The sequence below is a fragment of the Cimex lectularius genome, unplaced genomic scaffold (assembly GCF_000648675.2).
Source record: "Cimex lectularius strain Harlan isolate CLEC.00 unplaced genomic scaffold, Clec_2.1 scaffold130, whole genome shotgun sequence".
Classification (NCBI taxonomy): Eukaryota; Metazoa; Arthropoda; class Insecta; order Hemiptera; family Cimicidae; genus Cimex; species Cimex lectularius.
Window position 1 is genome coordinate 946,927 of NW_019392755.1, and position 24,909 is coordinate 971,835.

The 24,909-nt window shown below is 35.7% G+C and overlaps 2 protein-coding genes across 2 annotated transcripts in view; one reads left to right on the forward strand and one right to left on the reverse strand.

Annotated features, from left to right (window-relative positions):
- Positions 1 to 9,425, reverse strand: part of LOC106672528 (kinesin-like protein CG14535) — a 347,817-nt gene extending 338,392 nt beyond the window's left edge. Inside the window, exon 1 of the mRNA XM_014404053.2 lies at positions 9,226 to 9,425. The gene's annotated coding sequence lies outside the window, so the exon portion shown is untranslated. The remainder of the gene's footprint in view (positions 1 to 9,225) is intronic.
- A 4,194-nt stretch (positions 9,426 to 13,619) lies between these two features.
- Positions 13,620 to 14,162, forward strand: LOC106672522. The gene has a single exon (XM_014404042.1). The coding sequence runs from the start codon at positions 13,620 to 13,622 to the stop codon at positions 14,160 to 14,162; it is 543 nt and encodes a 180-aa protein (XP_014259528.1).
- Positions 14,163 to 24,909: the final 10,747 nt, after the last annotated feature.

The window sequence follows — 24,909 nt, forward strand, 5'->3', positions numbered from 1 at the left end:
CGCTTTACAGAAATAGAACGAGCCGGAGGTGAGCGTGTTCCTGCGGTTTTTGCTTCTGTTCCTATTAGGCGTGTTTTAGTCTGAATACGTTCACGTTCAACCTATTAGTCTGTCACAGTATATCTGTCAACTGAGTTCTTCCTATGTCGAGCCTGTCTTCCTAATGAACGACCGCTTTCTCGTACACCGGGCCGTCGGTGTGATTTATTGTCGGATTAAAGCCCCCCCCCCCCCGTAGAAACTATTACAACCGATACTCGCTCCCCGACAACCCCTGTAAATGTAAAAAGCTTGTATCGATAAAATCTCACACAAAGAAAAGCTCGTCAGATCGTTAGTCTTACTCTTATAAGCAATTTGAGCAGCTGATGTAACATAATTCAAGTATTACTACAAGCATTTTAAATTTTAAAATAAAAATTTGTATATCTTATTAATTTACATAGGCTTCGGCAGTAAAGTCCAATGATGTGGTACACTTTCCAATGACCAAATTTATTTAGAATGTTATTAAAACGGTTATGTAGAATGGCAAAATTCGGAAGGGAAATAAATAATTATGCATTTTTCGATTCTACATCTCTACGACTACTTTCTCTTCTAATCAAATTTGGCGATGTAACCACGCCGCAATCAGGCCTTCTTTTTGTTGTAATCACATCTGACATTTCCTAATCGTTTATTAATCGTTGGGCTTTTAAAGTAATAATCATCTACAGACGGCCCAATAAATAATTAATGCGGTCAACCTAGTTCTTCTCAATGAATTATGCCAAGCGTGCATTTGTGCTTTTTGAGGTCGTTTGCTTGATTTTCACATAACGCCGATAACTTTCGTTAGTACATGATCTCATTTATTAAGTTAATATAATAGTTTTGTAGAATAATTCGTTTCAAGAGTGCTTAACGTCCAACTACCAATGTTGCAAACGAGGAATCAAACGCATTACATTATTTTCAATTAAAATTCCAATGGCAACCTCGGAATTCAAACTCAGAACCGCTAGCGACTAACGAACGACTCGGCAACCGCTGTCCCAATAGTAGAAGTATTAGATAATATCTTAATGCCTCAAAACATATCGGTGAACTTTTGCTTTACAGTCTCGTGTTTATTATTTTATGCACTACAAATCTACAAGGAGCATTAACTGCACATGCACATGATATTTCTGCTCTTACTCAGGTAAACCTTGGAAGGATGTCGAAAGACAGATGGAATCTGACAACAAACTCTTAATGAATGGTTTGCTTATAATCGACTATAGCTTAGTAGTAAATCCAATTCATGCAATTCATGTACTTTAATCTCCGGAATTTGATTCACACGGGCTGAACTACTACTTGTTCCAATTCTCTGATAAACTTGTTAAACTCTATGTTAAACATATTTTACGGTGGATCAAGACCACAAAAATCTAGGCTTAATTATGGCCGTTTGAAATAATATCTTCGTATTGATTTAGTGCTAAAACTATTTCAACGTGGCTTAAGAAATATATACTTTCTGTATAACAAATATAACACTGACCATCTACTTAAAATATATTGCGCCCTCATACAATCACAAATTCAATACACCTTAGTTTGCTGGGGGTGTGGGTACGAAAATGTAAAAAAAATAATAATCGTAAAGAAAAAAAATATTCAAGCAAATTTTTTAAAGATAAATTGGCACCCCTGCCAATATTCCGAAAATATCAAATTTTATTATACCATACGTTTACCTTTTCCAAAACTTAACAGTGTTTCGATTGAGGAAGAAATTATATCGACAAATATAAAAAATTAAATCTTCAGTTTCCTATAAACAGCGTTTTCTCACAAAATTAAAATTTATGTTGAATTGTTTGCTGTATGTAGGTACGAAGTGGTTCCGACTGGTCCCTATTGAGACCAAATGTTAGGTAAATCCAAAAATTTTCTAAAAAGGCTGTTTTCTTATCCCGTCATCTACAATGGGTACCACCTGCTTTAAAAGATTTTATACACTGAAAACGATGACGTAATCAAATTTTAAATTGGTCAAAAAATAACAAAATTATGGCACAGAATGTGAAAAGAAATATCTTAATTTCGTAGTACAGATCGCGATATCAAAAAAATATGTTTAATATTTCTTAATATAGTTTTAAATTTTTACTGCTTTTTTAAAATATTTGCTCTAAGGATAACTTCAGAGACAATTGAAAATTAAAATTGAAATATTAAATTACAACGTGTACCTTTTACTGGTGTTTACCATTTGTATTTGTTGTGTACCATAAGAATAGCACCAAACTTTATGCTTGAAGTCCAAAATTTATATTTACATCTGTATTGTATTTCTTTTTAATCAACACATGTTTTGTAATTCACCCAGGCCCTGAAGATGGCCTGAACATTAATGACTGATCCTCACGACTTCAACAAATTAACTTATATAATGTATATATTTTTCTGGTAGTAGGAAGTTTGTACCAATTGTGTCTTTTATTTCTGTACTATGTCCCTAATAACGGTGGTGGAAAAAGCATTTAAATCTTAACTTTATTTGGGAGCATACTGTATTCATACTAGGAATTAATGGAGAATGGCTTGTATCATCTATGATCATTGCAATAAAAAATACAAATTCAATATGCTTAAATAATTGCTATTGTGTGATATATAAATATAAAAGTTGGTCGATGTTTGGCGGATTCATATGATGTATAATCTGTCGAACTGAATTGTTTATTGTATCGTATTTAAAATCCAAAATTTCTGAGGCAGAAAAATTTGTTTCTGTTTCATTGTCACAATTGAAATAAATAACCAAAGACGTAAATTTTGCAACCCAATGTGTGTGCCACAGAAAAATTGAGAATACTACAATACAAAGGTTGCAATACCTGCGGGTTTTGCTGATATTTACGAAGATTATTTTTAGTTAAAAACTGTTCGATTCGTTCGGCGACTGTCTTGCATTACTTATGTTACAGAATAATATCGTTAAAATAGCAATACAAGCCAAGGCATTAAAAACGTTGGCATCCTATCTCGCCTACATTTTATGGTAAGTATACACATCCCAAATTCTGTTAAAGAAAAATCTTGCCATCAACTCGACATTTTATGCTAATGTTATTTTTTCATGGATCATACCTTTGGCCTCAAGTCACAAGTTATTTTCTTTACATCTGATGAAAAAATGCTATCTTTCAATATAGAAATTGCTCAAATTAAACTCATAAAGGTTTGAGACAGAATATTTTTTTGTATTCCTCATTATTACACTCGAATATGAATAAAATAGTTACGATTCAGGAATGAATAATTATTCGCTAAACCAATTACCAACGTTCCCATTGTTTTTTTAACCTTAATTTAGCCCTTCTCAAACAATGTCCGAGGGAATTTTTTGGTCGGAGGGCCGTTCCCACGAAGCAAACCTCCACTTATCGAGATCTTTGACCATAAGCGGAACTGCCCGTTAGGAGAGTTCGACTCTGCTGATACTACCTGATCCCTGCTGCTTGAATACCGTAAAAAATCTTATGACCGAGAGATAAGTCTTGCCGTCTCTAAAACCTATATATAGTCCTCTGACCGCCGGCAGACTGATTGTGTTGTATATGCAAATTTTTCGATGTTCAAAATTGGAAACCACCTGCGGCACGATAAGGAAAGTGAAGGTACACAGCTACGGCTTACATAATGTACTGCGAGGTTGCGATACTGAAAGCTAACTAATTTAAATAATTAATTTGAACACATCAACCATTAATAAATCGTTCATTATATTTATTTTTATAACATTTGTAATTATAATTATTATTATCTTTTTTTAAGGAAACGATGATGTAGGATGCGGTTAAATAAATAGTCCTTAATAATTATAATTAGTAATAATTACACATAAATAATAGGAATCGTAGAATAATTTATCATTTTCTCATTCTCTACAACGTGAGAACCTTGGGTTTTATTTTTAATGTTTAAGTAGTTTAATTTATCTTTACAATGAGATCACTTAAAACTGGTTTCTAATTTACCAAAAATAAATACAAAAATACATAGTTTTTGTAAAATACATCTGTCCGGAATGATAAAAGACTTCGGGATGAATTAAAACAAAAAAGAAACAATCAACTAACTGACACATTTGGGAAAAGGACACAGTTTGTTTTATAAAAAAAGGTATAACAATATGACGATATAATTCTTCAATTAAATAATATGTATCGATTGATTTATTTAAGCTCAACACTGTATGCACGTATTATTAATTTTTATTTTAGTAACAATTACTTTATAATTTACTAAAGTAAATAATTAAAATATTTTTAGGATTTACTTCACACTTCAAAGTAGCCTCTATTGAAAAAAATTCATCTCGTTAGCAAGTTACAACGACAAATATTTCACGTTTTGGTTAAATAAAAAAATGTTCAAAACCCGTGCCAACACAGGACATTTTTTCGTGTAAACATTTTATGAAGAGAATGTTTTTAACTTCGTCAAATGTCCGGCTGTGTCCCTGGCTCATTGATATGGTGGCATGTGAGTCCAGGTGTGGTCCAGTTTCGTTGTATTATTATTGGCAATGCTCACGTGGTGTCGTATGATTTGTTTTGTTGTGAAACTCCATTCTAATACCCAGTAAAAGCTAAAATCTAGCATAAAATGTTACTCATGTATAAATTCATTTGGATAAATTTATCACCAATTTTTTTCATCATCATTCTCACTAGCAAATATTTATAATGTATAATAAATCAGATCCTCAAACTTCGTATTATGTACCATTATACTACTGAACAATTTATTACAATAGATGTTTAATTAAAGGAGATTTTCATTTTTAACATTTAACGTATAAATATTAATGTTTAAAAAACCAATATTTTATACAGTAAAACCATAATAATAGAATATTTGAAAAAAGAACAGTACAGTATCTTATTATAGTTGTCATTAGTTTCAATAAAAGACAAAATCATTGCTGTGATAGAATAGCATACATCAATATTTAAAAAAAATTAATACAGCAAAGAAAAACATTGTATGAATTTGATTTAATTTAGTCAGTTAAACATTTAAGCTAACAATAAGCCACTTTTCATATTCATGATTATGGTGATACCAAGGCAAGAAACTGTTAGATGGTTCAGCCTCGAAAAAATTCAATATGATTGAATGACTTTTTTAAGTACAATCGTTGTTAAAAATTGTAAATAGTAAATTATTGCTTGAAAATCTTGCTTTCAAATATTGATAAATATTGATCAGAAGGTATATTTTTCAAGTATAATAATAAAAAAATTATAAGTAAAATGTATATCATTTGTTTCAAGTAATATACTTTTGTTCTAAGAAACTATTGGATAAAACTAGTTTTAAGATACACTGCCGGCAACACTTGATTTGATAAAACCGACTTAAAAGTTGTGAAATGGAAAATCACGCCTGTCTGCTTGACTGACTAACTTCCAGAACAATATTTTCAACTTAGCCGACCGGCCAGAACTTCTTAAATGGTTCACTTCGTTTCAATATAGCCTTCTGGGCGCCAAGAAAGTCACAAAGAAAGCGATGACTTACAGTTTTAAAGTGGGGCTTAAACATTTGATTTTTTTTCAATTCCAGTTCAACAAATTAACGCTGACTGTGTTAATATAATTAATTAAGCAATTAACGTTCCAGAATTTTATTGCTCATTCACGTTTTGTGTTTATGAAACGTAAATCGGAAAGAGGAAATCGTTTTATAATAATGAGATAGAATTACAACAACAAGCCGTCAAGCAGTGTGATTATCACAAGCGACTGAAGTTCTAAAATCAGAAGATCCCTGCTTGGAAATCTCAAATTCTAGCGTCTCAGAAACCAATAGAATACAAATATAGCTAAGCGGTAGACGTTCGAAGTCGTGCCAAAAAAAAAAAGAAAAAAAAAAGTGCCAGAGTTAGTTGAGACGATAAGACGACTGATCGGTATTGCTGCAAAGCAAGGAACGTTTGCAAGCACTTTGTTAATTAAAAATGAAGTGCTAAATTTGTTTTGAATATAGAACAACCTGTGGTCGAAAGACATTTAACCATGTGGTTGTGTAGTTTTATAACTTGTGCAAATAATTAAATATCTATCATAACCCGCACATAGGTAAACAAGCAAATGCAAACATTCTATATAAGTCATATTTTAATTAATGTTGAAAACAATACATAAGTTAAGGGGGGGTGTTAATTATGTGCCTCAATATACATGACTAATTCATCTACCGGTTTTAAATTACGTAACGAGTACGTTTATGTGACATTGATAAGGTCTTAAATATCGCGAATTTTTTCTATTGGCTATAAAAATTATTTTATACTGTTTAAATTTTTTTTTACATACTGTAAGACATAATTTGATCTAAGAAGTTTTATTATTTTGCCCTTGACTGGCTTTTAATTCATTGAATTGTTTTTCATTCATTCATTCATTTCACTTCTTAATTTTTTTATTTAAATAAATTTTCCCAACTTACACCGATATTTCATTAAAATCTTCTAAATCTATATCGTACTGTGTGCATATTTGTGTAAGTTGAGTATTAATTGTATTTAGTTAATTTATCTAATTTATTAGATGCGTTCAAACTGCCATGATTTAGGAAACTTGCGCTGAAATCTACTCAGAATGCATGTCTCCAAAAGGGCAGTTATTTGGGCATTTGCGTTCAAACGGGTTATGCCCATGATGCAATACCTCATGTGCACGAACCACTGTGATACTTTTTAGTTCAGACCTCGACTAAGGCCCCGCAACGGTACCGGACGGTAAGAAAACCATGTGTGCACTAAGCCTAAAAATCAATTTCCGATTTGCCGCACCGTTCGTTCCCTTGAGCCGTGTGTGCATCACGTTTTACCGGAATCACACTTTGCTTACCAAATCCGAGAATATGCTGATGATTACTGACTCCAGGAGTAATTGGACATGCAAAATAGAGTGTGGAGGCGAAATAAGGATAAATGAATAACGGGCAAATATCGGTCGTAGAATAATATGAGACAAGTAAAAAAGAGTAGAAAGTTCGATGAAAATTATCAAATTGTCCAATTATATAATTATACCGCTATTATGGTCCAGTGCACACTACAACTGTTACGCTAAGTTTATTGTTTTAATATAATAATATATAACTAATTTAAATCTAGCATAACGTTTTATCATAAATGTAATTAAGAAAAATAATTCATGTCACGCATTATGGCTTAACGTACAAGTAGCCATTGGGTGCCGCTGTCAAGGGGCCAGACCGCTTTACAACATTTCTTTCCTTCTATTCTCAATTAAAAAGCTTTGGGCTGTGCCTGGATTCGAACCCAAAATCCTAAAGTGGCACATACAAGACGGATGCCCCTAGCAGTCCCCGGCTACATGACGCTGAATGTCACTTAGGATTTGTTAGAACCCATTATACCTCTATATCATATCCTTACAATTACTCTTCAATTAAATTCCCAGCTGTTAAGTCGTGTTTTTCTCTACTGTCTTGAATATGTTTACCTGGATGACAAGTCGTTACTTCCCACAAAACTACACAACATTCCATCTTTTCATATGCTGTAGAGTTTTAGGCCAAACTTCGCATTTATATTGGAATGGGGGTATATCCGTAATGGTGAACGCTGTTATTATATAATAATAATATACAAACATTGTTCTTTTGAGACATGTATATGTTCTTTACAAAAAACGGTGTACCATAGTTATTCACAATTATTTAACGTTGAATTTACAAGAAAATATAAAAGAATAAATTTAGTTTATTATGTAATATTACACGTGCTATCATCACATGACCATTTCATAAAATTTACTAAAGACAGGAGGTCGACAAAAAACTAACATTACATTGTTTGAAAGATGTTTTTTCCAGTTTTTGAGTAGAATTATTCTTTCCAACCTCAATTATTTTTATTGATTTGCTAGTCAAAGTATTTAATAAATTTTAGCCCAATTAACAATATTAACACCATTTATTTACAACCACCAACGCTAAAACCTGTTAGAAAACAAGATCTTTTAAAACTTTATTATAAATTAAGACTGTCAAGCTCGAAAGTCAAGAAATCAATCGGGTTCAATTCCCAATGCTTGAAATTCAACTTAATCCCGAAATTCCTTCTTGCTAAGCTGAATAAAACTTACAGTTCAACTCTATTACAATTTAAATGCCATAAAATCATATCAAATAACAAACAAAAGTTTATGAGTAGAATAATACTTTTACGATAAATAAAATGATATATTCACCCCACCTCCATTATTGCTATTTTTATTCTAATTCGGCAGAAATTTTATTTTTTCTTAAATTTTTCTTGTCAAATTGGAGATGCTTGCACAGCATAAATTCACACAGTAATGATGAACCAATTTTGTTTCCACCAATTAATGGACAACAACATTGATATCAAGAGATAATAAATTTCTGAAATAAACACATTATTCTATTCACACTAATTATTTAAAACACGATAGTAAATTCTTTTCTGAAAGTTTTTGTTATTATATAACAAGGAGACGACCAAATTTGTTGGTTTTGGATTTGGACCAAACATTTTTTTTTGGTGATTCTACACACGAAAATATCGGTCGTATCTGCCATTTTTTTAATAGGCTCTGGTTTCCCAAAATAATTTAAAGTTGAAATTTTCCGTTTTTGAAATTAATTTATTTAATTTCGCTGATCTACTTGCTCAACCAACTAGGTGAGTATATCATTTTACAACATTAACGTTTTATTTTGATTGCAATAGAAATATAGTAAAAACCATCAAAGTTTATCAATGATAAAAGAATTCTAACAAACAAATATTTTTCAAATAAACTAGGCCATAAAAATAGGTTAATTTTTGACAAATAATTTTGAAATTTTGTGTATTGTCTTATAGAAATATTTTATATATTTTAATAAGTTTCGTTCCTCTTCTTTCAAATGGTCTCCTTAACGTTAAAATCCTTTCTGCCGTTTTGAACCATAGCAGTTTCCATCAAATTTTCCGACAACGACTTCTCAAAAAGCGGAAAAAATTTAGGGGTCTAAAAATCGCTAAATTTCAATTCAAACAAAAATGAATATTTAGGTATCTCTAGGGGTGTTAAAACAAAATTTCAAATTAATTTCAAGAAAAGAAATATTACCTAGTTTATGTGAAAAACATTTGGTTTTCAGAATTTTTTTGTTGCATATTATGCGAATTAGACGTACCTGGCTTATCTCGTCCTGTTGTCGGAGATTTGTCGGACTTTGATCTGGTAAAACCGCATAAGCAGAATTGGATCGGTAGGCATTAAAGACGCGAATCGGGATAAAAAAGTAAGTGTGAGAAGTCACATGTCTGGAACCGGAGAGATGACTGGAAGTGAAGCAGAGGCGTTTGTTTGGTCTCGCTAGGGGAGGAGGACCGGTTCAACGAGGGAGGGAGTTTTACTACTTCATTCACAACATCTTATCATTATCCGAACAATAGCGCCCCCTCGGATTCGAATCCCCTTTTAAATTCACCATAGCGTGGCCTATAACCAATATATATATTTCACGACCTTGATTCAAATAAACAATAAGAATTCAAAAACTAAAAAGTTTAAGACAAGTCCATTGACAGTTGCAGTTTCAAAAAGGTTGTCGGATAGGAAGAATTCATATTGAAGAAGAAGGACGCATATAACATACAGCTCCCCAGTTATACCGTTCATAAAAGACATGGACGGCGTTTTATTTCTTCCATTTTATTGCTGACCATTTAAAACTTGAGGAAGGTTCTAGGCGGTTCTTTACGTAGACTACTTTTCAAATCGTTCCATTTTGTTCACACATTTTGAATGCTCTTTCCATTCTAAAAAAATCATACCAGAATAATCGTCGATTCGTTACGGAAATAAAGAAGTTTTCCTTCAAAACTCGAAAATTTCAATCTGTTGTGTAACTAACTATTTAAAAAAAGGAAAAAATTGAAAATTAAATTGAATAAAAAATTCAAATTTTATTTGTGTTGATATTTTTAATCCAACTAAAAAATAACAATCAATTATACCAGAAATTGCAACGAGTTTGGAAAGAAAACTTCAACGTCTTGCCAATATACAGGAGTTGCATACAAAGAAAAATTTACAGATGGAATTTTAAAGATTGATAAGAAAAGAAATTTACTGGAACAATTCATTTTTTACATACATTATTTAAAAAACAAAATTGAATCTATATAACCGACAATGTAGACAACCTTTACAAAAATATAAACTACATAAAGTGATGTGTTCATGTAAAAATAAACATGAGTTGGAAAAACTATGCAATTAAAAAAAAAATTAAACCAACACAAAAGAAATATTATTAATAAAGTAGATTGCACAGGTTTATCAAAACATATCGATGAGACTAAACACACAGTAGATTTTGGAGAGGTTAAAATAATAGAAAAGTACAACAATGGAAAGCTGATGTGGTTAGAAAATTTTCATATGAATTTAGAAAAGAATGGAAATATCAATGTACAAAAAGATAAAAAATAAAATAACTAAACAATAGTGCTACATTTTTGATTCTAATCAAAAATAAAGTAAAGATAAAAAAAATAAAAAATACATAATCAAATAAAACATAAATAAATAAATTATAATAAAAAAATAAATATAATATAAAAAATATATACGTAATTTTTTTAAATATATTAAAACTTTTGTCAACACATAACGTCAAACGAAAGAGCAATTGAATATCATAGTCATGTTGTCAATTGTAATCTTCAGTCTTCCATGAAAGTACGTTTTGTGTTTTGTTTTGATTTTAAGTTACAACAGATGAGGAGGGGTAAATTTACGTTTATTATTTTTTATTATTATTTACGTTTACGGAATATTATAAAATGTAATTATTATAGATATATATTATAGATTATTATAATACAATATAATATGTTAAAGAACAACAATTAGTTACTAACACGATAAATTCAAATTATCGAGTTCTGAAGACAATTTCAATTTCTCCAGTACGAATCCATGATATTTTTAATAATGGAAAGAACTTTCAAAATGTGTGAAAAAATAAGACTTTAAATTTGGAAAAAAAATTGAGCAGTCGACTTAACTCGGCTGCTTATTAAAATTCCAATAGCATCAGCCAATTCTATGTGAAAAATGACCTTTGGATATATAGATACTTGACTTTAAAATAAAACGGACAGCGTAAAAATAAAAGGACTTTATGAAAACACATACGGTACAGACAAGTAATTGTTTTTATTATATATAGTTTCAACGTTCTAGAAAGGGGTTGAATAGCCAATGCCAGTATCTTAAATTATTGGGTTCTTGTAAGTCCGAGTACACCCACTCCTTTCGGCGTCGTTCGTGGTGCCGGGGCGGTGCGCTCCGCCTCTATTCCGAGTTCCGGTTTTGCGCTGCTAGTATCATTATTCCACCAATACTAGGGTCATGGGTAATGGGGACTCCCCAAACCAAAAAAAAAAAAAAAAAGTCCGAGTACACTTGTACGTAGTGAAAGTTTGGAGATATCAATATTTTGATATGCTAGAGCAAAGAACTATTGTTCAACGTTCACGCAACATACACTATTGTTAAAATAGGAACAGCCATTACACGCTACAAATTGAAAATATTTAGAAAAATGATGCGATAGTGTTAAAATGATTGAAGAAAGAAAACATGATACAAACTAGCGTTATTTTTATCCCTACAAAACTGATTAAAGGCAAATGCAGCATATAGTACAGTACATTCGATGACTTCCACCTGCACAGTTATATGTGTTAAAAAATTAGTAAATTTCTGTGATGACTCATGACCATTTAACTGGGCGACGGAACTTAGAGGGTTATTGTACATGATAGGCATAGTGTCTGAAAAGAATAGAAACCTGATGTTATTAAGCAGACTTATAATTGCCATAATTTAGTTAAAATTATGAATAAATATTTACTGAGAAAATATACTCAATTGATATTAAACTTTTCATTCAACCTTTACTATATCTTGGATTCACTCAGCATTTTTAAAATATAATATATGCGTGAATAAAATTCGTTCAATAAGTTCACTTGCCAGGTAAAACATTTGCTAATATACTCTTATAAATGTAATACCTGTAGTAGCCTCCCGGGCACGAGGGTAAACTGCGTCCACATACAAAACACACAAACACACATACTGACATAAGCACACAAACACTATACACACCCTAGGGCTACCGCCCCTAGGAAGGTTCTTGGGGAGAACTCAAATCCTCACGTACTGGATAAGGCACCCCAGTACGGACACAACTCCGCCACACCTCACACTATGTGGTGGCGAGGCGGGGAACTTGGTACACCACTGATGATTGATGGAATGTCCAGGCTCCCCGTCAGCACACCACCACCAATACACAGGTCGATGCACGCGACCAAGGGCCTCGGAACCCGAACATAACAAACGCATACCACCGTGCACAAAACACCACACATACAACACACAATTCTCAACTGGAGAGGGGATCCCCAGGTCTCGTCGGGTGTCCGTGAACCCTCCTCCTGCGAGGGTACCGGAGGAAAACGGTTACGGCACTCCCGGGCAGCGAGGTAGTACAGGGACCCGAACCCCGGAATAGCCACCGGGGAGGCTGTCCTATCACCTCGTGTATAATGTTGCGGTGCCTAGTACTACCAGCTGGCGACTGGATGGTTACCGTGCTGGGCATAGCGGCGGGCCCTCCTGAGGCCACGCGGGATGGAGGACGATCGGAGAAGCACCTGGGTGGGCCGGGTGATCGTCCCCAAAGGTTGAGAATTGCACTCACAATGTACAAACAAATTCTACAGACCACACACATACAAATGAAAAATGAAAATGGAAAAAGAAAATCAAGGAGTAAAAGTGCCCACTCCGCCTAGCCCGGGTCCAACCAGCCCAACCACACTCCCCCTTAACCCAATAACCCCAACTACCCCAACACTTTCCCCAAGCCCTCAACTGGATTTGCTTTGTGCAAATCCGGAAGGCCCCCCAACATCCCGTACTCCACCCCCTCAATGCTCCACCCCACCACCCTCATCAATCCCGTTACAACCACCCTCTCCTCCCTGTGAGATGGAGAATGACGGATTCATCCCCATACATGGGAAAAGAAAAAGATACCCCCCAAACTCGCCAAAAGGCGTAACGGTGGGAGAGAAACCTGCGCCTGTGTCCCCTGTGTCTCCGGCACAGAAGAAAAGAAAGCAAGAAGAAGAACAAGAAATTAAAAACAGAAAGAAGGAAAAAACGAACAAACAATCGGCAGGTATCGCATCGTTTGGTCTCGGAACCATGGGGATTCTCTCCGGGTCTCCGAGACATACGAAACGCGCTACTACAATGTGACAAGGAAAGAGGGCGATTTCAAATCCACGTGCCCCTTCCGTCTGTACAAGAACATAAAAGAAATCTTGGGAGTCACAAGTACCATCACGAAGAGTAGAGAGGGAAAGATATGTATTGGTGTAACAGACAGATAAAAGGAAGAAATGCTAAAACAACTAAAGACGCTTGCAGGACTTGAGGTCGAAGTTACCCCTCACCAAAAGTGTACTCACCTCCAGAGGGGTAGTAATATGCCGAGACCTCATGAATAGTAGTATTGACGTCATAAAAGAAGGCCTTGAAGACCAGGGTGTGTTGGAGGTGAGAAGGATGAATACACGCAGGAACGGACAAATTGTCCCATCTGCGAGCCTAATCCTCACTTTTGACACACCAATATGCCCAGAGGAAATAAGGGCGGCCTTTTACAAATTAAAGGTCCGACCATACATCCCGAGCCCTCAGAGATGCTACAGATGCCAACGATTTGGGCATATATCCCTGCGGTGCAAGTCGCCGCAAGAGTTCTGTGAGTGCGGCAGAGAGGCGCATACAAAAGAATCCGGGTGCGCTGACCCTCCCACATGCGTGAACTGCAGCGGCTGCCACATGAGCAGATCGGCAAGCTGTCCTATCCTCTCGAAGGAACGAGAGATTCAGAAAATGAAAGTAATGAACAGAATGAGCTTTCGAGAGGCTAGGGCAGTAATCGAAAGCAAGCGCACTGTGGGGACGTATGCCCAGACGGCAGCGTCCCCACTCGGGGTGCAAAGGCCCCAGAAAAAAACCCGGCGGCCCCTCCCCTAAAAGGAGAAGCCGTCGAAGCCCCCACTTCTATGCAAAACAAAGGGTGGCCGATGCCATCCAACCCCAGAAGAGGATGGTGACATCCTCTTCCCAAACGTCCCCGGTGAGGGACCCAATGGCGAACAATAAAAAGGGGCCGAACAAACCGGGGACGACCATGCCCCCACCGAAACTGCCGCCACCCGTGGCGGCAGCCACACCATCGGGCGGTTCCTCACGCCTTAACTGGGTCACGGATCTAGAAGCAACGTCTGGGTCCGAAACCTCTTCAACTGCCACTGATGGCCCCGTCCGAAGGAAAAAGGGGTGGCAGAAAGGCCGACCCAGACCAAATTTGCGAAAACAAAAATCAAAAGATAGCGAATAATGGAGTCCATTCTACAATGGAATTGTAGATGTATAAGCAATAAAAGACACATGCTACAGTTACTGGTTAGGGAATACATACCGATGGCTATCGTCCTCCAGGAAACCCGTATCCGCCCGGGGGGGCGCCTCGAACTGAGGGAATTCAACACCTTCTCTAAAGAGGTGCAACCAGATCCGGGAGGTAGGGCACATTGAGGGGTAGCCATCCTAATAAGAGAAAACATATCGGTTCAAGAGGTGAGGCTAAACACTGACATCCAGACGGTCGCCGTGAGAATCGCAGCGCCTATGAATCTCACTCTGTGCTCCATCTACCTACCTCCAGGTGGACCGTGGCACAGAAGTGGGGTCTCTGCCCTGGTCGAGCAACTTCCCCCGCCAACGTTGGTGTTGGGCGATTTTAACTCGCACAACACATGGTGGGGGTCGTTGCGCACCGACGCGAGGGGCAGAGAGATGGGGGACCTAATCGGAGAGTCCAATCTGGTCCTCCTAAACACCGGAGCTGCTACACACATTGATTTCAGAACAGGCAACCATAGTGCGATAGACCTGTCATTAGCCTCACCTTCCCTAACCAACCGGATAGAATGGGCTCCGTTAGAGGATCCTCATCTGAGTGACCACTTCCCCATAGTGTTGAGGAGTTCCCTCTCGAGAGGAATGTATCATGCGCCCATGAAGTGGAGCCTGAAGCGTGCGGATTGGGAGCTTTTCTCCGCGTCGGTGTCGGCACCCGACCTAACAGGGAATGTCGACAACGATCTCCTCCTTTTTGAGAGGGAGATCAATCGCGCCGCAGGCGGATCTATCCCCAGGACCGGTGGGTCTATTTGTAGACCTCGGGTTCCTGGTGGAGTGCCGCCTGTGGCCGCGCACGCGCGGAGAAGAAGCGAGCTTTCCGACGCTTCAGAAGACATCCGACGGAGGAAAACCTTGATAATTTTAAAGTACAAAGGGCTAGGGAGAGGCGTATCTTGTCCCAGGCCAAAAAAGAAAGCCTGGCGAAATATGTGTCAGAAATGACGCACCATACATCCGCCAGGAAAGTCTGGGACAGGGTCAGAGCCCTCTCTGGCCGATCTAAACCTCCGTCGGTCCCTATCTTAAGCACGGATCATGGGAGCGTGACAGAAGCTTCGGAGGTGGCCGAAAAACTAGAGCAGAATTTTGCCGCGGTATCCAGCTCCGAAGCCTACTCCGATAGCTTTCGGCAAAGAAAGACCGAGGCGGAACGCATGACAATCGACTTCGACGGCGGAACAAGTGAAGCGTACAATGTGCCCCTGATGATGGGAGAGTTCGAGTCTGCGTTGGGGCGCACCCGGAATTCAAGCCCCGGGTGTGACGGTATCCCATATGAGATGCTTCACCACCTTCCCCAGGGTGTGAAGCGTCGCTTGTTGGACCTTTTCAACAACATATGGGAATCAGGCTCGTACCCCGATCGTTGGCGAGAGGCGCTCATCATACCTATCCTTAAAGAGGGTAGGGAACCAAGCTTGGCTTCGAGCTACAGACCGATTTCGTTGACAACCTGCCTGAGTAAGATCCTGGAGTCCATTGTAAATGGTCGGTTGACCTGGTACCTTGAGACGAAGGGATTTTACAGCCAGTATCAGGCGGGATTCGGTAGACATCGCTCTGCGGTAGATCATGCATGTCTTCTCGAGGGCGACCTTCAGGACACGTTCCTAAACAGAGAACACGCTCTGGCTGTGTTCTTCGACCTTGAGAAGGCGTATGATACGACGTGGAGATACGCGATACTACGGAAGTGTCACGATTTTGGTCTAAGAGGTCAGTTGCCGAGGTTTCTCCGGGGTTTCTTGGAGAACCGCAGGTTCCGAGTCAGGCTGGGTACCGTGCTCTCTGGGGATCACGTTCAAGAGAACGGCATCCCCCAGGGTTCGGTGATGAGCGTTGCGCTTTTCTTAGTGGCGGTGAACGGAATTGCTGACGGCATCCCTCCGCAGATAAAAANGTATTTATGTGTATGAATGTATTTATCTGTATGAATGTAGTGTTTATAAATAGATGTAGTACAATGGAAAAAAGATACTAATGAAGAGGATAATTTTACACGTTTCTTATCATTTTGCCCTTTCCACATTGCTTAAAACTTTATACATCACTAAGTATTTTTTAAATAATACGGAAATAATTAATAAATTAGATGGTGTACTCTATGCAAATGGTGTTGAAAAAGTCAACAATATATTTTTGTTTGTGCCAGCAAAGTCGAAATTGAATAGTTTACTTTTCTGTCAATAAAAACTAATAAAAAATTAAGTGTGTTATTTTATTTAGTTAATCATTTCTGTAAAATAATTACTAAAGAATAATTACTTGTCTAAAGTCAATAAATATTTCACGCGTTTGTACAAGACGGAAAACATGAAACTCTTTCTCCAAACTTGACTAATTGAATCATCTCAGAACACACGGGTGAATTTCTACAGTACGAAATAAAAATAATTTATGAAAATTTAATGGTTTCATTAAATATTATCGTACTATCAAGAAACCAAGAAAAATTTGAATTCCTTTTTATCCCCTTCGGTTATTTTTCATCCTCTTTTAGGCTTTTTTTTCTCTCCTGTATGGAATATTAATCCTAGTTAGTGTTAACTAATGGGAGCACATAATCCCCCTGAGAGGCCTTTTAGAGACAGCGGCACACGTGTCGCTCGAACCCTTATTTAAATAAACTCAAGGGTCAAATTGGTTGGATGCATTTTTTTAGCTGAAATTGACGGCCGCTCTACTAATTGATTCTTTTTTAACTACCCAATAATAATCGGACAAACATGGAAAACCGGATGACGAAAATGATTGAATGATTTGACAAATTTTGGCATCTATATTTTATATCAATGAATCAAAATGTAATCAGTAATAAACAAAATTTACACGGAGTATGCTAAAGTTGTTTGATGTTAAAACATATACACTCAAAAAAATAAATCTATTTCATTATTAAAACAACAAAATAATAAAGAAAAATTAAGAACCGAGTTTGGAGGATTAGATTACGTCCATTGGTACAACGATAAATCGCTGTTATTTGAATTAACCTTTAGATATTTCCAGTTTTCTTTACTACTGTCGGTGTACAAGTATGGGTTTCTTGAAAAAATGGGCGGAGAGATGCATTCCTTAGGCGTTCGAAAATAATATTAATGAATGTTTGCTTTAGAATACTTCTAGCTAACTTTGGAAGGAAAAACAACAGAATAAATCAAAGGAACCAATAAAAAGGTTCGAGCCCTGACAGACTGAAAACTTCCAATGTGCAGACTGAATGAACTTCTGAAGAAGATAAGTACAACACAACAGGACAGACTCTGTAAAGAACAGAGGAGACACCAACACACTGTGTCGCCACATTTGCCCGCAGGAGGAATCGTTTTAGGATGGGTACAATGTAGCAGTTGAAATTCACCCACTGATTCCGGGCCTACTGATCAAATTTCTTGATGAACTAAGACTCACCGGTACGATATAACTATAGAACGGTGGATAAATCATTCTCAAAGAGCGCAGTGCACTACGCACCCCGAACATTACTTCTACATCTGTTATATATAAATATACGATATATATACATATAGATGTACGAATATGCGTATAACATAGACATTAAAACACTCGCAAGACGACACAACCGTGACACATCTGCACAGAAAACACACACTTTGAGAACTGAAAATAATCTAAATAAAGATCGAAACGTTGGCACAATAAAGAAAATGTTTTCTAAACCTAAATCACACAAGACCGCATCTCACGACCTTCAAATAATCATAGAAATAAATTAACTTCACTTCTTGATTTATTTTTAAAAACTTTATTTTCAACATACGTGTTTAACCTACTACAATGATGTGCCCTCAATAATATATAAACAAGGAATTAATTTTTAAGATTATACGTAGAAACAAATAGGTTTCTTTGGAGGGAATGAACGGATTGCCATACTAGGAAGAACAACTGCATCCCCTAGCATTGCAATCTGATAATTTTCCATTACTTAAATGAACACGAGTAAAATGAATGTAAAATTTCTTTTTCGTTTTTAATATACATTTATATAAGTGCAAACTAGTTAATAAAGCAGATCTGTTTTGTTGGTTTTTATAAAATAAATAGAATAGCATTTATCCTTAAAAACATCTATTTAATGCAAAAATAACGTCAGCATTCAACATAATAGGTTTAGTAACGTTATTCAATATAATAAAAAATTCAGCATAAATACTTTTGATTTCAATATAACAATGGCCTCTCAACGAAAGTGTAAATTATATTTAGAAAATACAAAGTCTTGCTTTGAGAGAAAGAGGAATTGCGACTCTGCTTATATTTTTTAGGGCAAGCTTAATAAATAAATTAGAATAAGCTATAGGCTAGTATTGGTCAAGTTGGCATTTTTAACACTGACAGGTGTGTTTTTGCTTCAGACTTGTACATTATTAAGATTATGTCCTTACATAGAGCGTACTATTTAGGTTAATTTCGTATTGCTTGCAATCCAAAATGTAATTTGTAAACAGAAAGCTTTTCAACACCAATCACTAACCTGATAAGGAATAAATTTCACCAATTTGTTGATTTCTGTGGATAAGTAATCAGTATTCTCGAGAAACTGTGGTTTAGTAGAAAATTGACATTTTTTAAAGAATCATTAAGTTTAATACATACACGCATCCCTTTATGAAAGCTGAAATTACAAATATAAACAAGTTTAACAAGAGCAATAATATAAAGAAATTAAAAGCTTGCAATTTAAGGTTATAGCGTTGAAATTCAGATAATTAAATTACAACAGAAAGAAGAAAACCTTTCATGATAATTGGTTATTATGTATTATCGCTCATACAATTAGGAATTTATCTTCGCAGAATTTTCTTTAAAAAATCCACCTCTTCCTAGCCTAATTGTATCAAAATGAAAAAACCGTGTCTGAGCTTTAACAAAACACGGGCTTGCGTCCGTGCCTACTACATGCGGGTGTTAAACGAAGATAGTACCGACGCTAAGTTGAACGGACTCTTAACACGTGTCGGCGTTTCAAGAAACGGCCCAGCCTAGAGAACTTGGGATAAAATGGTGAATGTACATACGGTCGACGAAGTAACTAAACTGCAGAAAACAAAATTTTATAATGTTGCATGTTGCGTGTTGCATAACATACAAACATAAGAGATGTCATGAAGTCAGTGAAAGGTATCACATAGGTTTGTCGATTCTTTAGAAAATTACTGTATGCTATTCCATATAAGTATTATGCTATTGATGTAAAGGCAGAAAATAAATTAGACTTCGTAGGCAAACATTTTAAAATTGCAAGTGTCTCTCATCGCATAATCGTACTTAGCCTTTGACATTGAGCCAACTTGGGAAGTAATATCTGTTTTTTATATATAAATAAACTAAACCTAAAACATCAGTAAATTATGAACAGCAATGGGCAATCTATCTTAATTCAAATAATATCATTGTTAAAAATTAAACTTAAACTATTAAATCACGGCTTACCAAAAACTCACATTCTTTTTAACAGATTTTTTAAAAATAATTTTTACGTTAAGAAATATATTTATTTTATTCGTGTCTTTTTATTGCATTAATGTGTATTAAGTGGTTTTGTAAACAGTTTGATATTGATAATGTTTTACTTATTTTTATGATATTCTATAGCAATATGATCACTTCAAATCAAATACCAAATGTTCAGATTCGGTTTGTTAAGGTGAATCACAGGGCTTGAGTAAAGGACTAGCTGATGCAGACGCCTCGTTAACTAAACATGCACATATTTACGTTTGGAGCACATGTGGCCCTTGGAGCTTGGCTTATATTAACTTTTGTTTACTTTCTCCCTTCCTAGCACATTACCTTCCCACCTCTCGTGGATTCTCACAACTAATTTTTAACAAGAATGTCGAACACCTCCATTTTGAAGTGCCTAATAGATACATTTTACACAGCCTGCTGAGGAATTTGAAAACGTTCATTTTAACTTTCTTTAGTCGGACAATCATATTTTAACTTTGGATTTAAGTTTTTTAGCAATAAAATGTAGTTATGACTTTTTTATTCAAACTTAAAGAAAGCTTGCATCCAAATAGTGTAATGCTACTTGTTTCTTAAGTTTCTGGGCTATTTCAATGAACAAAATACAATTACTGGTTATTTATATTTTACTTTCCTTTTTATTTTTAATCTAGATCAAGTATTTCTCTATTTGTCTGTCTCTGTCTTTCCACAATTTGACGCTAGAACACGTGCATTTTGTCAAAACTACATTTACGAGTTCGATGAAGAAAATTTAAAAAATTTGTGAAGAAATTTTTTTTATTTTATATAAAACAATCAGTGATAGGCGAGTTTGAAAGAAAGCAAAACCTGAGTTTCTTAAATGGAATACGTTCCCTTTTAATCTTTAATTTTAATTTTATTCTCCAGATTATTTTGATACATCTGCGCATTTTGTCTTTATTTTCTTTATATAGAGAGAGAGAATATAAAATCTGTTGGCATCATTTTCCAGTTGTGAATTCGCCTTTCACAAAAACATATTCCATTTGTATTATAATGTAAAAATAATAACTATTCACATGACATGTTCCCATCTAATTTTATCGGCCGTGTGAGAAATTGTTTTGAAGTGCTTCTTCAAAGCTGACTTCAATCGGGCTTTGTGAAGCCTGTGAGCTTTTTCTATTTGACATTGAAGCCTTTCGTCTCATCTAATCTTACATTTTGGGTATCTTATGTCTAAATTACATGACTAACTCGTGTTAACAATATTCTTTAAGTTAACCCTCCCACATTAGAAATGACGGGGGGCGTCGATATCTTAAAATTATCTCGAGTGGCTATTGATCGCTATCGAGGGTCGAACAGAAATTATACGGTCTTTGTATAAACGTAAATTTTTTTAAAGGGGTGTTATTGTCGTCTGAGCCGGGAAGGAAACGTTTGATTTTAAAAGAGTAGGCTTTATTTCTTCCTTTGTGGCCATGTTCGGAATGATAAATGTCCCACCATTCGATCTTTTATTGCCATATTTCCCTGCCTCAAAAGACAATAATGTGTTCCGCCATTCAATAACGTCTGAATCCTTTAGCAAAACGCATCCTTAAGAAAGATGCTATCAAATTTTGTAGGGTTCATCTTAGGTTTACACACAGATGTCCATGTAACTAGCCTATAGATAATTGAAATAATATTTTAAAAAATTAATGTTATATAAATGTTCTTAAACGTGGATTTAATGGATANTTTTCGATGTAAGATACTAATTTTTTTAAAAATAACGTTTATTCAATATAAACTATAACTTTACACAAGGATTCTATTTTAAAGTGTCTATACAGTTCGCAGTCCCCAGTGGATCTGACAAAGAGGGGTCTTAATGCTTACAATACATTCTCTGAATTTGTATAGGGGTAATATCGTTTGTCTTGTATGTATATACATATATACATATTTATTTTTTTCTTTTGTGCATCGCTCTGTACATGAGGCTTTAGCTGTTTTGTAGGTCCAAACTCGTTGCAGTTGAGTTATGAATAAATTATTTTATTCAGCAAAAACGTGTGATGTCGTCGTAGTTCTTTCGGTAAGGATTATCGTTTACTAAAGGTGTTAGCAAAAGCGATTTTGGCAGACAGGTCGTTCTCTCCTTACTATCTGTAAAATGGCTAATATGAAATTTTAAACATGATTTGGTTAAAATAAAATGAAAATTGCTTATTAGATTTGATTAAATAAAATTTTACATAAAATGCTAAATTAACTAAAATTTACAAACTTTTATAATTTTTTGGAATGCGGAATTATATATTAAATTTGATTAAACAATTTTTTTTTTTACAAAATTTACAAACTTGGATAATCTTTAAACTAGAATAAAAGACGCACATAGGACATTGGATAAGGAATGTTTTCTTTTGTAGAAAGAGAATAACAGAATTTTTATTTCATATTTGTTATATGACATCCCTTAAGTCAGGCTGGTTGGTGAGTCTGGTGGTTCTTCTTTGTCCGCTTCCCGAGTACTGTGAAGGTAGAGGTCAATGGCCGATTGTTGTTGATCCTTGTTTGGAGCTGTGTTGACATTAAATGGTTGATGTGGAAGAATATGTCAACAACATGCATAAAATTGGCAAAATTTACTGAGATAGACGTCATCAGGAATAAGACCGCCTGGTATGCTCAATGGCGTACGCTCTTTCAGAGATTTGAAGTAACCTGTCCCATCTTGCTAATTGGCCAGGTCTTTTTTAGATCTGCTACCTAGATTCAAGGAACGGCATAGGGACGATTGCTTACTCCGAGCTCAGTCCTCGCTTAACTTTTCTTTATTCAAAGACTTGTCTCACCCTCACACCTTATTTAATCTACAGAGAGAGAACCTTAATTCCCTTAGTCTTTCAAACTTAAGATGGTTACTAAAAACCCGTTGCGAGGCCGTTGACTTGAACTCTGCACTTTGGTTGAGGGGCAGGGAGAGGTTATGTGCCCTTTGCAATTAATTCTCAATCTATGGAAACAACACTGCATTTTATAGCCGAATGTATAATATTGGGCGAGATAAGGTTGTTGCACTTGGGATCTTTTACCCTCTCTAGAAGCACTCTGTTAAATCTGTTGGATGGCCAGATCCACGGGCGCTCACGCAGTTCGTCCGCCACGCCTGGAAATATAGATTAGACCTAATTATGGAATTCAATTTCTGACTCCTCCAATTCATTCACTCAATTTCCTTTATATAATTTACTTTATTATATCCGATTATTTGTCTCTTTACCATTAAGACTTTTCCCTTCTGTTTTTATATTAGAAGTAGTTTTACTATTATGTTTAACCTTTATGATGGTGTGCTAGCATGTTGCGAATAATGTTATAACCTCGCTTTAATTCTTATATCTTTTTTTTCTTATTTTATTTTTTCTTCTTTTTCTCTCAACAACGACCTCCGGCAGACGGATTGTGATCCATGCCTGTACTATGTTTTGCTAATAATCATTGATATATTCGTAGAAATAAAAAGCATATATAAATAAAAAATAATAATAATAAATATGTCAACAACTCTGGCCTCTGCTGTACTTGACCTTAATCTTGAGAACTGTCAGTGATAGGCGAGGAGTATGCAAATGGCTTTAAATATACAATTTTTTTAGGATTGAATTGATTATAATTGGGAAACGTAGGGATTTTCCAAATTTTGCAGCAGGTAAGACACATTTGAGGGTTTTTTGATTCTGTAGGGTCCGTTATATTTGTATGCTTGCTTTGCTGCGAATTATTTGTTGGAGGCGTCAGATGTGCATGGGCGTAATGCAAACTTACAGAAAATCGGAGTTTGGATTTGCGTCGGGTAGCATCGGGTAGATGTGCACGGGGGTAATGCAACCTTATGGAAAATCGGAGTTTGGATTTGCGTCGGGTAGCATCGGGTAGCGTCGCATGGCGTAGCATCGGGTGTGTTCCCGGCTTAAGGCAATTCGGAAAGGTGAAAACGCTCGATACTTGTGTTCCTCATACATTAAACGACCTCCAAAAAACCATTGTTATTAGGTTTGCGTAGCACTTCTTTGTTAAAACAGAAACGAACCTTTTATGGATAGAATTTCCACTTGTGGTAAAAAGTGAATTGCATACATAACAGCCGACTCTCTGGCTGGTGGCTCGATAAAGGAGATGCAGCACCAAACTTTCCAATGCCCCCCGCTTGTTAAAAAAGTTGGTGTCTCTTTGGTGGGCTTCATTAGGGAAGATTTATTACAGCTTCTTGAATCCTGGCGAAATAATCAATGCCGAAATGTATGCTCTCGATTTGAAGCAATGAATCAGAAAGTTGCATTAGTGAAGCCATCTTAGGTCAAACGAAATGGTCGATTCTGTTCCACGACAACGCTCGGCCCCATGTAATATGGAAAACTGTTGGATATTCGTTATGAGGTTCTGCCTCATCCTCCTTATTCTCCAGACCTCTCTCCTACCGACTACCTTTTTTCAGACACCTTGACAACGTTGTACAATACAAAAAATTTATTGATCAAAAGTCGCTTGAAAATGCGTTTACAGCATTTGTTATGGTAAGGCTCAAAATTATATTCAAGAATACGGAGAAGTTACCATCACGTTGAAGAAAGTGTATTGGGAGTGATGGAGGGTATTTTAATTAATAAAAACATGTTTAAAAGCATTTATTTAATTGTTTTTATTTTGTAATCATAAACTTGCATTATTTTCCGGACAACCCAATATAATAATCTCGATTAATCAAAACAGGTCCGCCTGTTTTTGTTGGAGTTGTATTACTGTTTTGTGTAACGTTAATAATTAATAATAATTATTA